Genomic DNA, 17,422 nt, shown 5'->3' on the forward strand with positions numbered 1-17,422 from the left:
CAAAACTTTTTTTAAAGATTGCTTGTGGCATATAGCACAGTTTTAGTCCATGAGCTGGTCTACACGAAGAGACGGACATTACTTTAAAAAAAGGGATGCATATTTGACTAATTAACAAACATTCACTGATTAAGTTCTAACTAAACACCTTATGGCACATATTGCAGTGTACAAATTCTAGCGGTTGAGACTGCAAGACATATATACTTCAAAAGAATTGTGCGGATGACACCATTTACGAGATATTGGCCGTCAAACGTCGTGTTATACAATGAAGCCCAAAAGTAACTGGATGCATTTCTCCGCAAAGTTCGGGAATTAATATTTTGAAGTTCTTGTCATCCTGAGAATTCCTTGGAAGTGGAATCGCCTTGCAAGATCCCCAGCTAGAATTTGTAAGTTGCAATATGTGCCACGGGGTAAATAGTAAAAATTTTAAGAATCATTTGTTTTTCTTATTTAGTGGAGTACGCATTTCATTTTTCTTTTCAAGTAATGCCCGCCTCTTTGAGTAAGCCAACTCATGGTCTAGGATTGTGCTATCTTTCACAGCTAATTTTTTGAAATATGCCAAAGTCGTCGCTGAAGCACCCGGTATAGAAATGATCTAATTTCTGTACCTTTTCTCACCTAAGTCTTTGCGTCAAGATAACTGGACTCTTTGTTGCTAGGTGTATGATCTTGTTATATACTAATACTTGTACGCGTTGTTTGGATATATTATTATGTAATTTTGTCCCTCCTGCTTGGGACCTTTTTTGGGCCTGCAGTATTCTGTAAATAAATAAATAAATAAATAAATAAATAAATAAAGCGAAAACGTCGTGCGGCAGCATCCCCTGTCTACGGACATGCGCGAGCACCCATACAGCCTTCCCCTGCTTCGAATAGGTTCGGCTACGCCGCTGGGCAGGTCTAATGACAGCGTTGGCATATTGCATGCGACACACCGCGGCCTTTGCTGAGGGGGCGTGTAAGACCACTTGTAATTTGAAAATCTGAGTTAGTCAAACCAAATTGTAATTGCAGGCGGTTCTTATTGCCATCAGATGTATGCAGTCCGGAAATAGGTGTAAGAGTGTAATCGCGTAGTGCTAATGCTGCAAAAGAGATTTGAAAGAATAACAAAGTGTGAGCGGGAAGGATAGATAGAAAGGATAGAAAGAAAGAATAGATAGAAGACATTAAGCTAGAAAGATAGAAGGAGGACAGGGAAAGAAAGACGAAGAAACTTTACAGGGACGCATAGGTAGCAGAGAGAGGTTTTCGTGTAGATAGCGGTGGGAGTCATTGAATGATAGGCAGAAGCAACAATGCTAACGCATTACAGATTCTAAAGGGTAGTTGAAATAGTTTTATTGTTCAAAATAAGGAAAGAAGTGGGGTAGACCACGGGCTCCGTGTCACTCCGACCGGTTGCTGGATATCCGCATTGTCCCGCATCCAAAGAAAACCTTGAAAAAGGAGGTAAGCGAACAAACAAGGAAAAAGCATTGACACAGAAGTTGCACGCAAAGAGACGGGCTAGCTTTTTTTCTCTTTTTCTTTCAGGCAAGGTCTTCTTTGGCGACTTCGAATCGATTTGGTGCGCTCGGGATATATGCCTATCTTGCTGCCACTTTTTTTACTAGTTTCGTCAAAATAAGACAATTCGAGGCTTTTTAGTGCACGTGAGGCAGCGAAAAGAGCGCTAAAATGCAGTGCAGAAAGGAAAAAGACGCCCCAAGTTTGCGTAACGCGACATGCGAAGTAGAAATAATGCGTAACAGCGCAAAGTGGACCCCAGAAAACAAAGTAACAACACGTAGATGCTCTTGCGCCGAAAACGGGAACCAAAAGTGGGATTTTTGTTCAGGGAAATATACGAGCCGACCACGGGAGGATCGTACAGTCTCAAAATGTGGGCCGACCCCGAAATTAGCGAATTCGTAACAACGAGAGAGAGAGAGAGAGAGAGAGAGAGAGAGAGAGAGAGAGAGAAAAGGATGCATAAAAAGGCAGGCAAGTTAACCAGAGGGCAGTTCCGGTTGGCTACCCTGTAGGGGGAGAAGGGTGAACGGGCATAAAAAGAGAAGGAGAACGGAAGGGCGAGATAGAGAGAAATAGACGAACACGCGAACAAACCGCGTACTCTACAGAGCGGTAGTGGGCGGCGTTGAAACAACAAAACGCGTAATGCACTTAATCGGCCTAAGAAAAACCTTGCCTTTCTTCGATTTCAACTGCTTTTTGAGTCGGCTCTCTTTTCCTTTCTATTTTTCTCCCTTCTAAGCTTTTAATCGAAGTAGAAGTATCGGCTGTACTGGGAGCTGTTCTCCATCTCCTCCGCCTCGCGTTCTTCGTCGAGCTCTCGCAGCTTGTCTCGCCGCTTGCGGAGCTCGTCGAGCCGCAGTTTGCGCATGCGCAGCACCTCGCGCATCTTGGCCGGGCAGTGCGCGTAGGTCGCCGTGTGGCCGCCGCCGCAGTTGGCGCATCGCGGCGGCTGCTTGCGTTTGTCGACCGTGCAGAGGCGGTGCGTGTGCGGCCCGGCACAGTACTTGCAGCGGAACCCGTTGGGGCACGACTTGGCCACGTGGTTCATCTCCTGGCACTTGGAGCACTGCACCGGCGGCGGCAAGTAGGGGTGCACCTGGACACGTCAAGAGACTCGAACTCAGCGGGGCGTTCCGTTATGTGGACTTGCTTTGGGAGACGGGACGCGTACAGCGGTGTTTAGCGAGTGCGCAGTATTGAAGCACGTGTCAGTGTGTGTGTGCGTGCGAATCGATGTAGGTTGACAAAGGGAATAACGAAAAAGGTAATCAGAAAAGAAAATGTTAGAATGACGCGGAGTATACTTGGCAGTCTTCACGTCATTCCGGGCATTTTGCGGTGTGTATATCGGTAGGTTGGTGTCTCGCCTTGTTTGGGAGGCCCCTTCAGTAAAATTTTTTTTAAAAGACGCAATCGCGTGGCTGGCGGTGGTATCAAGTAAGCACAGAATACTGAGTGAGCCGGGAGACAGCATGAAGACTGAGGCAAGGACAAATTGCGGACGAGACGAGCGTGAGATCGTATCGTTGTATTGCACAAAGGCTGCCCGACGCTCCAACCATCATGTCTAGTTGTTTTAATGCCTCAGCATTCTTAGGGTACTTCTAGGACTTTCCGGAGGCTATCTATCTATGTTTAAGAGCGCTTATGTTTTTATCTGTTTTCCCACCTACTTGAGTCACGGGGTGGACCATGGTAGAATGGGTAACGCGTCAGGCAGCTGTACTGATGGAAGGAACCATATTGGGCGAACTTAGGTGGCTGAGTATGTGGCAATGTGTACATATCTGGCGCTTCAGTAGGAACCTCTTCCATGCCTACATGGGTCACTGTAGATGCGGAAGTGGGTATCTACCGCTCTCCAGTGAAACTCTGTGATGCCAGCTTGGGTACCTGGGTATATACCACTTGGTGTGTGCCGCTCTACAATGACGAAGAAGATTCCTTAAATTTCTCCGATGCTGAGCGTAATCGAGCTCACGCTACAACGGTTCCTCAAGGATAGCAACCTCACGCGTTATATGGCTGCGCCACAAATTCACTGGATTTGTGCTGCTTTACACCAACGCTTTAGCGAGCTGCGCCGCGAAAACACTGGGCATGGGCCGAACCTCATACCGAACCTCATACCGAACCTCATACCGAACCTCACACCGAACCTCACACCGAACCTCACACCGAACCTGCAGCCACAGTATCTGTGTACCACTGGGTGTGCGGCAAGCGAGGGAACAATTCTCAGCCTTCGCACGGACCGGCGCCCCACGCATTTCGTCTCCGGGGCCACGTGCGAGCTTCTCGGCCGCGCCACTAGATGGCACAGCTGTGCGTAGAAAGGAGTGCGAGAGAGGAGCCCGGCTGCCGCATGACGCGTTTCTCAGCGTTCGCACGCGCTGGAACGCCATGTATTTCGGAGGTCATGGCGCAGGCTTCCCGGTGACGCCGCAAAGTGCATTTTAGGGAAGCTCGAAAGAGAAGTCGCGCTGCAGTACACGCCTCATATATGACTCGTTTCGAGGGTGGTATACGTTGTGTCGCTATATAGATTCAGTGCTAAAACTCATTACCGCGGACAGCGATCGTGAGATGGGTTCCGCCTTGTCTTCTTTATTGTCTTAGGCCACGTTGCACGCACTCTTCTCTCGTACTGAAGTTAACGTGCTTTTTGAGACGTTTTGCGCCGGCGTCACGTGTTAGTTTCGAAGTATCGTCTTTCGTGACACGTGGTGCTTTAATCACGTGCCTTTTCGATCGGCCAGCAGTCTTTAGTCGTTTCCTAGTAGACCCGTGCACTATGTTGATATACCATATTACAATGCATTTACGATCGGCAGAGGTCGAAGGAATTTTAACGCTTCTTCGTCGTAGTGCAAATGTCATTTGCCTTTTAATATGCCCCACATGACTTTGACATAGGTAAGTACGATTACTTAACACTTAGTCGCAGCCAAGATGGCATGATAATCCGTGTTTTTATCGGTAACGCCCGCGCTACGTATAACAGGGTGTGAATTTGGCGAGGATAGTGAAATAGCGTTACTAACGGGACCTAGACCAACATACATTTAAGACTCGGCCATGTAAGCGTCGTGTTTTTCTGATGTTTCTTCGTCAGTAGAGAGTTCTTTTCTTGGAGTTTTAGGCAGGAGTGAAGAGTTTTAGGATAGGGCTTTGCGTTTACGGATAGCGTCTTGCGCTGACAGCGCGGCTACGGCGTCAAAGAAAAACTATTAGAAATAATTAAATAATATTTACCATTTTATGATAGGAATAGTAATTTTGACTTGCGTGCTTTCGCGTTTAATTAAAATTCAGAGGTTATTCTGTAAGCAGCTAACAATTAGCAGCGCTTAGTTTTGAGCAAACCAACTTTACGTGCCTTCACCAGACAAGCTAAGCCGTGTTAGGCCTACGAGCCATAAAATCCACTATCGAATTTGGAATCAGTGGCGTCTAATGAATCAGTCTTCGTACCACACGCTAGTTGAGAGAAAGCGATAACCGCAATCATTTCTCCTAGCTTGCGAACTTCATGCGTTACCACGAATCGAACCCAGTTTGGTGCTAGGTTAGAGCAGTTGATTCGATAGGCGCCGCCATGTTTGTTTAAGCAAATCTTTTGGGGCAACTTTTGAGGCTCCCGTAAAATCAGTGAAATTGCGTTCCCAACGCAAAACCCAGACGCAGTCTGCTTATCGCGCATGCGCAGTGGCTTCGACGCTATTTCCTTAGGGCCCCAAAACGTTTGGGGCCCTTATTCTAAAACCCTCTAGTAACGTCATGTGGATAACGCATTTTAGAAAATTAATGTGGAGAACTATGTAGCAGCAATCGGAATGTAGTAAACTCTCGTGGAATGGGCCGAGTAGAATTCATGACGTCTCCGCCATACAGTCTTCGTCACTGTTGTCGTCTTTCTGGTGTCGCCGCACCCAATCTCGCTTCACGCACGCAATAGCTGGTCTCGCACAAACACGTTGCTCCACGTGGGGATGCTTTGCGGAACTCCAAACGATGCTGGGCAGCTAGCTACACGCAGAATGTTTCGAGTAACGTCGTATCCCACACTACAAGAGATCTGCACGATAATTTATATTTTTTATTGCGAAAGCAATACTACGCCAGGTCTAACACCTCGTCGCGTATGCCGTGGCCCCCTTCCCGAATTGGCGCTGCGCTTAGCAGCTGGTGTGACGTCAGCTCTCTCCGTTGCTATGACGACGCGTGACGTCAGCTTGCTACCCGCCTCAGCTAGAAGGGAGCTGGTCGTCGCGTGTGCCGTGGCGCCCGAGCAGGCGCCGCACCTAACAGTTGGTCTCTCCATTGATATGACGACCTCCTCGCCTTGCGCTCGCTCCGATGCGGACCACTGGGATATATAGCGGTGCGCTACGTGTTGGTTGATCAGTCTAGCCATGGAAGTTACCGATGAAGAGTCTACGTCTGAGTCTAGTAGCTCTACTTCTTCGGAACAGTTAAATTCTCAAGCGCAGCCATGCAGATATTGCTTTCGCAATTCAACCAGGGTTAACCAGAGCTAAATCACAGGCAATTTTTTGTGTGTGTGCGTGTGTGTGGGAAGGGGTAGGGGGCAGAGGTAAAAAGAAAAGAGAAGAAAGATTGCAAGGAGAATTTGTTGCCTACGTCGTAAAGAGTGAATCCCAGCTTGACCTGGGCAGGCATCGCTCGATCCGGACCGAAGTGCACCACGACTTGATCTGTGGGCTTGGCCTCCACGCTGCCGTCTGGAAGTTGAGTGTGCGAGATCTGGCGGCGCACGTTTATCGCTCCCACCTCGGAGAGGCGGTCCAGGAGGTTCCTCTCGGTGAACCGGTCCGGCACCTTCTTCAGCTTGCCGGCGTTCTTGTTGAACCAGCGCGGGAAGTCGGCCTGCGGCGTCGCGAAAGCGGCGACGGGAACGAGCAGACGAACCTTAGGCAAGGTTCTTCGCGATCGTCAGCGTGCACTGTAAGCAGATTTGCACCCTTAAGTGTTCTTAAAAGTGCACGTCGGCCTTTAGCTCGCACGCTTACAACCGTTATAGAGTGATAGCACACTTAGATGCGTAAATCTTGGAGGGTCCTTATGCGTACAACTCGGTTTATAATTCATATCCTTAAACACGTAAGGCGTATGTCAGCCTTGATGTTCCCGCACTAGCTCTCCATTATGTTATGGATTTTGACGGCGTCTTTTTGGAATCAGACAATTTCTTTATCGGCGAAGGTGGACTGCGTTGCATTCTAAACGACACGAATACTTGTGAACTTTGAGAACAGTAGTGAGCCACCACGACACAAGTAATAAAAATGGACCGCCCTTCCACTACTGCGAAAAGAGGTGCAAGCGAAGCCCGGGACCCGCGGCTCTTCGCTGTCGTAACGCCTCGGCTTCGCGCTCCCTCACGCCGAGGTCGGCACGTCGACGACGAGCCCTTTCGCGAGCGAGTTCCCAGCGGCGTTCATCAAACGTCGCCTGCTCTTCGACCGAACGCACGGCACGCGTCCCGCTCCCGCTCCTTCAACGCAGCCTGATTTTCGCCAGAAGGAACCATACGCCCCTCCTTGTGTCACTACCGGACCTGAACTGGCAGGAAATGGCGGGCGCGAGGCGAGTGAGCACGCGATCACACCCTTTCCCTCCTCCGGAGGGAGGGGGCGCCTGCGATTGGCTCTCGCCTTGCGCTGCGTCTACTACTTCATGCATATAAAACACCGCTTTAAAGAATGCGTACGATTAACCGACAGTGGCTGAATCGGCTAACTTTGTGGTCTCTCAACCCGTAGGTCGGTGGCTCGAATCCGCTGCCCGAAAGGCATATTTTCGCGCGGCTTCGCTTTTTTCGTACGGCAACACTAACATTAACACCGACGCCGACAATAGTGATGCAATGCAGGCTTCACTTGAAAAGGAACATCGAAATTCATCATCATCATCATCAGCCTCTTTACGCCCACTGCAGGGCATACTTCCATACTTCTCAACTACCCCGGTCATGTACTAATTGTGGCCATGTTGTCCCTGCAAACTTCTTAATCTCATCCAAGCACCTAACTTTCCGCCTCCCCCTTCTGCGCTTCCCTTCCCTTGGAATCCAGTCTGTAACCATTAATGACCATCGGTTATCTTCCCTCCTCATTACATTTATTTTCTTGATTTTTTCTTGATTTCAACTAAGATGCCATTACATTGAAATTGGTGACCTCAAAATGACTCACAGGCATTGTGCATTAGGCGTGAAATATATGAAAAAGGGGGAATACGTAGCTGTTTTTAAGTTATACCTATTACCGCAACATCAGCTGATGTAAGGTCGGAGAGCATAATCTATCAGTTTAATCTAGTGCCTCGCTTTAGTCTCACTTTAAGTACTCAACAATGGCTTAGCGACGTCTCAAGCTAGAACCAACATTTCGACAAGGGGGAGAATTTGGCGTTGTTTAAAAGGAGAGGGAACAGCAGCAGCGAAGGCCATTGGCCTATAGTCTCTTCACATCAGCAAAGAGCGGACAGCGATGAATAAGCCATTCCAATTCGATAGCCGTGTGAATTGTTTTGGTGGTGACTGGGCAACTGCAACGGTAGATAGAGGCAGCCCAGTGTACCCTTTTGTGGGCTGTACGATTGTTGCTTTACTGAAGCAAATTAAAGTCACGGGAGGCAGCTTCCTGACACATCATCAGCCCAGAAACAACACAAGCCTTTCTACAGTGAACGAGGGCAACAGACTTGAGTGCCGGACACTACAGTCCGTTTGCTTCATAGGAGGCAGCGTTATGAAGGCTAATGAAGGCTAGCGACTTCTCTCTGTTAACATCCGCGATCAAAAAGTGCTGCGTCACGTAGTAATGTAATATATTGTGTACGAGCGGTGTAATTAGAAGTAATATAAAGTCTTGTCCTTTTACGTCGCTACATGGCGTACTCATCACGTGAAAAGCATCCGAGATGTGAAGCTATTTCCAAAGATACAAGCGGAGTAACAAGTTTCTGCATCCAGCAGCCACTGCGCATCTCTTACGCAGCGGCCCAAACATATTTGAAACAGAACAGCGCGTTTCTCACGGGGACAAGCAGGGAGAAACGACCCGGACGAGTGCTAAATTGCAACACGGACGAGCACTGAGTGGCAAGTCAGCGCTTGTCCGTGTCGTTTCTCCCTGCTTGTCCCCGTGAAAGCCGCGCTGTTCTGTTTCACATGTCTTACCAACTCGCCCAAACGTCTGTTTTATCGAGCAAAACATAGTGCTTCGCCTACTAGAACCAGACATATGCGCAAGTTTATTGTAGTTTGACGTAAACTTCCGTCGACAAGTAGCATTTGGAACATATGACATAGTTGTTTCGTAGGAAGCATTGCAAGACGAGAACAACTGAGCCTCGAAACGCGCACGGAATGAGACCTGTACGACCGCACTACACGCGTAGCCTCCGCGGCGTTTCCTGCACCAACACAAGGCGCGGTGCACCTTGTTTAGTTCGAGTGATTGCCCTAACTCTTATGTTCCCTCCGTTTCACTCCCCCTCCTCTAGTACGGGGCAGCAAACTGGAGAAAGTCTTGTTAACCTCCCTGCGATCTTTTCTACCGCCCTCTCCTCTGTTTAGACAAGATGACTCTCCTTCGTCAGGGCTGAACAAGACGAGTAACTGCAGCAAGTGAGCTGCAGTACGTTTACAGACAGGCTAATATTATCTCATGTCCATTGGCACGAGCACTGCAACAGAGCGCGCAACCGAAAAGAATTCTGCTTGGCGCTGCGTTCTCGCGTTTGCGGTTGCTGCTGTTTTGGCACACGACGATCAGAGATATGCAAATGCACTGATTGCCGCACATACATAATTATTGAAACTACGTAGACAATGCGGGAGGACATCTTATTCGTGTCAGTAAACCATAGGTTGCCCTTTCTGACAAATAATTGGCATGTTTGGAAAGCGCACACGGGCATGTGTGCAGGGTGATGCTGCTCACGTATGTTTTGTATTCACTTCGCTTCTACATTTGCTGCTGTGGTTTTATTGCGGGCCATAAGTGGGGGGGGGGGGGGAGGGGCACCCGCAATGAATCAGACCAGATGGTAGTGAACGCTTGTCCTCATTATGTGTTACCTTGTTTCAGCATCCTGCATTTGCATTGTTCTCCAAACCCCACTCAAACAAATGCTAAACAGAAACGGATATTTAGGCACAGAGGGGTTTTCATATGGCCAAGACTTCTCAAAGGCCTAATGTGCAACGCATACATCAGTTTCGAGTAAAAAAGTGCGAGGTCCTAAAAGGGGGAAAAAGAAGAGGAATGTGGACTCACAGTGTTACGGCTCACAAGTTGACATATTATACGTACGCCCATGTATCTCTTTCTCTGCCTGTCGTCCTGTCGAAATTTCAATGTTGTCTCATGCCCTAAAATCTCATCACGGTTTCCTCTACTTGGCAACTACGACTACATCACACCAACTAAGGCGATGTCCACCACTAGACAATATCATGAGTGGAATATATGTCCTTTTCATCACAATACCGAGGAACTTAAATACGTTTTTTTCGTCGCCACTGTAGAGGAAGCGAACGCTCTACATGCTCACATCGCCATCATTATCGCCTGCTTAATTCTTTTTATATGTGGTTAACCATTGATTTTGCATTGTACAAGGGTTGTTTGATAAAGACTGAGAGTTATGCTCTCTATTTCGAAAAATTATTCATCCGCACATTTATCTTTCTATATGCTTCCCAATAAGTGCCCCAACGTTTCTATCAAGCCTATAGATTATATGAGTACAGGCACCTTTTGCCATCTTCTTAAACATTGCATGAAACGTTTTCACTGCGCTTTCTTCCATGTTGTTTTATTTTCCACGTCAAAAAAGTGTTCTTGATCGTTCCCCGAAGCGTTGCAAGAATTGTACAAGCGTCCAAGAATCGTACATTCAAGAGTCGACACTCTCCTACTTCTTCATGTACCTCACGGTGGAAAGCATTGCTTTGACACGGAGCAAGGGGTAACAAAATATCAGAGGCGAACTTGAGGAAAGTGGCAAAAGACGGCTTCACTAATGCTTTATCAGCTTGGCATTAACAGTGGGACGGGTGCGTTTCACTTACTGGGGAGCATAGCCAAAGGGAGTGCCGATGTGTAATTTTCTTGAAATCAAGATTTCAGAGCATCAGCCCCAGTAGTTAGCTAACCACCCTCGTAGTTTGTTGCCATCTTTACCGTGTTTGTACACGTCGAAATTCGCGCTCCTGCAATGAGCCCTAGGCGCTGCGGTATGCATGTTTAAGTAAATATAAACGTTTGACGAAACATGGCAATACAAGCTGCTCTGTGCAGGTTTCATGAGGCCATACAGGCTCAGTGCGATTGTACCCTGACAGGGACACCAGAGAGCGAGGTGATGGTTCTGAGGCGCCTGAAGGCCCTCGTGCTCTTCACGTAGGCGGTGATGCAGCCGCGGTTGGAGAAGAATGCGCTGCACAGCGGCTCGCCGGCGATATTCTGCAGCGAGTGGCCGATGTACTTGCTGCTGACGTCACTCAGCGACGCCCCCGGGTCGACCGAGCGAATCACCAGCGGGGCCGTGCCATCCCTGATGATCATGCGCGCGTTCGGAGCGCCGGTCTCTTTCACTTCCTGCTCCAGGGAGTACTTGTCGATGGTCGACCATCCTGCTTCCGGACGCTTGTCCCTGAACTGTGGGAGACGAGAGAGAGAGGAAAAAGATTTCACTGGCGATTTAGAGGTTAAGTGCTGAAGAAATGCGTGAGGCATTGCGTCTATCTCTCAAAGGTATCTGGGTCCGTGATTTAAACCCCGTGCACCACGTTGAGGTTTGCACTTCGCTCCATTTCGAGGAGCAAAGTGCAAGTGCTGCTTGGCTGCACTTGCATATATATATATATATATATATATATATATATATATATATATATATATATATATATATATATATATATATATATATATATATATATGGACTGGCTTCCCACACTTTACACAGACACTTTTTGCCATTTTGACACTCCTAATGCTTACGCATAACAAAAAAAGAGTTGGCTTGGATTGGTAATCTAAAGTGGTCGATTATACTTGAGTATCAGAAAGAATCGCTCAGCTGCAAGAGAACACAGAGATTGAGTGGCGTAAAAAAAAGCATGTCGCCGGAGCCAATGTTTACTAGCTTTCGTCTGGGCGTTACAGAACGAGGTACGAAAACGGAAAGGCAGGAAGGTTAAAAACCAAGGACGTGCCCGGTTGGTTACCCTGCTCTTTTTTTTATTTATTTGTACATACTGCAGCCCCATAGGATGGCTATTGTAGGAGTGACTAAAAACAGTGTGAACAAAAAATAAAATGAAACCAACAATGACTCTTACAACATTTATAAGACAGTCAAAGAACTGGAAAATCGTTTTCATCGAATCTTAAAAGGAACGAAACAACAATATGCATACACACAAAGTATAAGCTAAACATAACTTAAGTAGTTACACACACTGGTTTTCAAAGAAAGCACTTTCGAATTCGATTATCGGGAGTGGACGAGGCAGCCAGGTACGGAATTCCATGCTTGTGTTGTGCGGGGAAAGAAGCTGTACTTGAAAGTATTTGTACGGGCATAGAAAGGGGTAAGATTGAGCTCGTGGAAGTTACGCGTGCAAGAAGGCTTGGTAAAAGATATGCAAGCTGTGTTTGAAGTGTCATAGGACTTGTTAATTATGTTGTGCAAAAATTGTAATGATTCCACCTCACGAGGTACTGAAAGTAATGTTAGTTACAGTGTACGGAGGGCAGACGAGGGCGATAAATAGCGGTCATACCGGTGAAAAATTAAACGGACGGCTTTTTGCTGAACTGCTTGTAGTTTGATTATGTTGTTTTGGTTATGGGGTGACGAGGCTGTTACGACATAATCGATAACGGGGCGAACAAGAGCTATATACATTAAGACTTTTGTTGCCTTCGGAGCCTTTTGCATAGTACGGCGTAGGTAACCAAGTTGTTTTAGGGCCTTTGAACATGTTTGGTCAATGTGTGTAGTCCATGAGAGATTGTCAGTAAATGTTACGCCAAGGTATTTGTATTGTCGAACTCTGGTCAAAGGTAACAATTCAAGGAATATGTCGCAATTATAGGTGCTGCTCTTTTCGTGAATGATAAAATAACCGTTTTTTTTTAAAGTTAACGTTCATTTTCAATTTTTCGCACGAAGCACCGAAAGAGACAAAGGAATCGTTCAGTCGTGTATAACTAGCCGCAGAGTCAATTACGTCGTATAAGACGAAATCGTCAGCATAAAGACAGGAAACAGACTGGAGGAAGCATTTTTTTGGAAGGTCATTGACATAAATTAAGAACAATAGAGGACCCAGGAAGTATCCCTGAGGAACCCCGGAGCCAACTTCAAGTATGGATGACCTTGCAGAACTGAAGTCGACGTATTGGGACCGGTTAGAAAGAAAACTTGCAAACCAATCGACCAGGCGGGAATTTTTTAGTATCGCATTTAATTTTTGCAAGAGGTGAGAATGAAGTAACGAAAGTTTTAGAAAAATCAACGAAGATAGCATCAATCTGTTTACCGAGATCCAATTGATAAGCAATGTCATGGGTGAAGTCGGTTACCTGCGTGACAGTACTGAAACCACGTCTAAATCCATGCTGAACATTAGTTAGAATGTTGCTCGACTCAAGAAAATCTATTGTGTGTTTGTAAATAATATGTTCCAGCATTTTTCACGATTGTGAAGTTGAAGAAATTGGTCTGTTATTGGCTACGTCTGTCTTGCTACCTGTTTTATACAATGGTATTACTCTTGCAAGTTTCCATGATGAACGAACGATTCCTGTTTCTAGAGGCTTATTTGATATAATTTCAAGATCGATGTCCATTGTGAATAGCGAAGTAAAAACAAATTCGGAATACCATCTGAGCCGCTATACTTTTTTGTGTCTAAATTTAAAATCAAATTAAGAACGCCATCAACATCAACTGAGATGTCGGAAATCGTAAAATCTGAATCATTATCGAAAGCAGGATAGACATGACAATCGTTCGCGTATACCGAATGGAAATATTCATTGAATGCATTGGAGATGCGTGCAGCATCGTTTACAATTTCATCATTGGTAGTCAACGAAGATGAAGAATCAGTAGTAGGCATGACAGAACGCCAGAACTTCCGAGGATTATTTCTTAGCAATCCTGGCAGCTCCAGATGAAAGGAGAAATATTTGGCCATATTCCTTTTCAAATTTAGTTCCTCTTTGGCAGAGGTGAATCGAGCAATTGCATCTGGATCATTACTGCGTTTTGAGCGTATCAGTATTGTAACAAAATTTCTTTAGTCATCCATGGGATGGCACGATTTTTTTCTTACTTTTTAATTGAACAAAGAGTTGAATACACAGCTTTGTAATGTTCTCAAATCGGCGAACCAGTGTATTCACGTCACAATCTTTACTGAGTGTGCAAAACGATTCGAAACGCTCTGATAAAATATCATAAATAGACGTGTCGTCAGAGCGATTCAAGTCGAAAAAAAGTTTGAATTTCGGCACGCGGTTTACAGACTGTTCAGCGATATAAACACTGCCTTGTGATCTGAAATTCCGTCAATAATTTCACACTCAGACAGCTTATCAACAAGATCTGAACTGATGAACACAGGTCAAGAAGTGCGTTTTGTTTTGTTGCGCTATTAACTAATTGCGTAAGCCCAAAAGATAAAGAAAAGATAATTAGTTCGCTACCTAAAGTACTGCGCTACCTAGAGTACTGTGAGGGCCAGTGAATGTCTGGTGTGTTAAGGTCTCCCATTAGAATTAAACTAGATGCATGAAAACTGTGCTTGTTGATATAATCGGCGAGAAGAAAGAGGTTGTCGGGTGAGGAGGCAGGTGGATGGTAGAAAACAGAGACTACGATTGCTTTTTTTTTTTTTTGCCTAGATACAATTTGCACCAATCAGACTCAAGATCTGCTGGAGGACAGATAACCGAAAACTTTAATTCTGGTTGGAAAAAAAGGGCGACGCTGCCTCCTCTGCCAGTTTTTCGGTCTGATCGGACTGCTACATAGCCGGGTGGAGTGATTTCAGAGTCATATATGTGATCGTGAAGCCAGGTTTCAGTGACACCAGTGAAATGAGGGGTTATAGGAGCAGAGGACAAGGGGCGAGAGAGATGAGAAAGAAAGGAAAGGTTAAAACATAAAAAGAAAGTAGACGATCAGTGGAAGTACACTCCCACAAGAATGTTAGCTGTGCAGTCGCACGCATTTGCGCAGTCGAGTCGCTTTCAAGAAGCGGAATAGGGCTTTTGTGGCCTCGTACATGCTAGAGTACTTTGGCTTAGGTTCCTGAATTTTTTTCTCTGAAAGCTCAGATGAAACTCTAAAGCACCGGTTGTGTGAGTGCTTGTTAGATTAAGATCAGAGGTTTCACATGCGTTGCTCTGTAGAAGGGGACGAAAGGGCCTCTGCGCTTCTTGAGGTCTTCCAGCTGATATATGACCGCCTATAACTGAAGAGAGAGAGAAAACATTTATTTGGACCATCTAGGTCGTTGCTCTTGAGGTCGAGTGGGTGGTGTCCTCATTCCAGGACTCCCCTGGCCACGGCTGCTCGACGTACTTGCCGGACGGGGGCGTCTTGTCCCGCCAGGGTATCGCCGGTCAGCTGTACCTCCCACCGCTCGAATGACGTGCTAGGCGTCTTTAAGGGTTGAGGTTTGCCCCCGCACCCCCACGAGATGGGAAAGAGTGTAGGGCGTGTGCCGCCGCACTAGGGGCAAATGCCGCGATATGTTTGTGGGTACATTTTGCTGTACCTGACTGAAGGAACAAGGAACTCTTGCGCATGTGTGCGTGGGCGCGCTTAGATTAAGCTTTTCTTTCCTCCATCTCATCTTTCACTCCAGTTTCCCCTTCCTCAGCGAAGGGTAGACAACCGTGCTCAACTTGTTTGGCCTTCTTGCCTTTCCCTTAAGACTTCTCTCTGTTCCAATACGAGGATGTAGAGTTTAGATGGCAGCAGTGCTACCAGATCGTATGAAACAAGTCCAGAGAGGTGGCTCTGACTATTGCATTGTCAACAGTGCAAATGTAACCTTGTGTTTTCCCAGTGCAAACCGTTTTAAGAACCCGCATAAAAAAACAAATAAAAGTAGCGCAAACCTGTGAGATTGATCGCTGAAAAAGATTATTGCACGAGCAGTTTATCGGTTCATCTCACAGTAAATTAATTCAGCCTTCTCTCGGTAAACAATCAGACGCAATATGCATGATGAAAATGCCGCGAGCGCCTTGCTGCTTTCTTTTATGAGTCTGTGTAGCCATTGTACTCGTACATTGTTGGTCTTGTTCTTTATGCATGAAAGGCAAATCGGGGCAATGAATGAACATATTTGTTAGCCAGTGCCGCGTCTCTGTGCTTCTTACGGTCAAACTGACACTTTCTTAAATGGTCAGGATTACGTAGATGTTACCTGATAATTATATAGTAACGTTAAATACGTGAAAACGTTGTATTAGTGCAAGTATTGAATTTTTTTCAGAATGTGCGCAAGTCTTCGTTTCAAGAGTACGTATTCTAACCGACGTTCCCATGGCTCTTGCGGTGCGTTAAGGAGGGCTCCGTTTGCCACCCAACGAGAGTTGTGATCTATACTTCCGCATTAATATTCGAACTTCGTAAGTTGCTCAGGGACATTTTTTTCTGCATTTATGTTCTTTCGTGTGTTGTATACCTGCTATAATCGTTTATATTGTTTAGGGCACATTTACGACCTCATAGAAGCACAGCAGGCGTCGCCGTCTGTAGGTGCCATCGCGAAATCCGAATGGAGTACAGAGTGGAAGCTTATCTGATTTTTTTTATCGGGAACTTTCTGCTACAGTGGAAACTTGGTGATTCTGCTAAAAACGCAGCGGCCACGAAATCTAGAGAAAATGTCATTGAATGGATATCTCTGTGAAAAAGATAAGAACAAACAAATATACGCATGCTGTATTTTTTCCTGCTGTGTTGTCTTAAGCCTAGCTAGACCTCGCGGTAATTCCTAAAGCATCAGATACGCTAGGCCGTTCTGATGCTTCTAAATATTATTTAGGCACATAAACCTAATGCTTTGCGTATGTCAGTGTTTCTGACACAATCGAGTGGGCTTGCAGTTGTAGAAAGTTCAGCAAACCGATTAGTAAATAATTAAAAACTGTATTTCTAAGTTAGACACTTAGGTCACATTTCAGTATCTTTTTTTGTACGAGAGTGGGTAGAAATAAAAGGAGAACCAGTTGCTTTAATATTCCTTGATGTGGAACAGTTCTTCTTTTTTTTACATCGAGGTGATATTTCGGTACCTAAACTTGCTTACCTTATGGGGGTATCGGAACATCTCCAAGTTGTGCTCACTGCGAGATCCGGAACTGCTCCGCTTGACGTGACCACCAAAACGCGACGAACAAGTAGGCGTTGAACGTCGCTACGTGAACGACGCCAACAACTGACAACTGGCCCGGCTGATTTACCGTGTTTCTGACGTGGTCGCGGCTGTGCCTGTTTCCACCCCGATCGCTACTGCGTAGTGCTTTCTTGATAAATGACTCGACTCAGTGTGCACGTCAGCTTTCAGTCGTAAAGATTCGGGAGCCGCCGCAGCATTGTGCATTGAAGGAGCCCATTCTACCCATAAGAAGTGTAACGCGAGAGGGCATATTATATATATATATATATATACGAGACCTGGCGAAGGGTTGCATACGGAAAATGGAGCATATTCATAATGTTCATATTGTATAGGCAAATAGGAAATAATAAAGTTATGCCCACGAAAGTGATCCGGCTATGTGCGATTCTTCACTAAACATGCTCGGACTTGCGTCGCGAG

The 17,422-nt window shown here is 46.1% G+C and overlaps 1 protein-coding gene across 1 annotated transcript; it reads right to left on the reverse strand.

Annotated features, from left to right (window-relative positions):
• Positions 1-1,330: 1,330 nt before the first annotated feature.
• Positions 1,331-17,103, reverse strand: LOC142557248 (uncharacterized). The gene is made up of 4 exons (XM_075668952.1): positions 16,910-17,103; positions 10,905-11,228; positions 6,178-6,423; positions 1,331-2,629 (listed from the first exon to the last, which is right to left on the reverse strand). Exons 1-4 carry the CDS (start codon positions 16,928-16,930, stop codon positions 2,276-2,278), a joined length of 945 nt encoding a protein of 314 aa, XP_075525067.1. The 5' UTR covers positions 16,931-17,103; the 3' UTR covers positions 1,331-2,275.
• Between the last annotated feature and the right edge of the window lie 319 nt (positions 17,104-17,422).

Source organism: Dermacentor variabilis, chromosome 9 (genome assembly GCF_050947875.1).
Source record: "Dermacentor variabilis isolate Ectoservices chromosome 9, ASM5094787v1, whole genome shotgun sequence".
NCBI classification, from domain to species: domain Eukaryota; kingdom Metazoa; phylum Arthropoda; class Arachnida; order Ixodida; family Ixodidae; genus Dermacentor; species Dermacentor variabilis.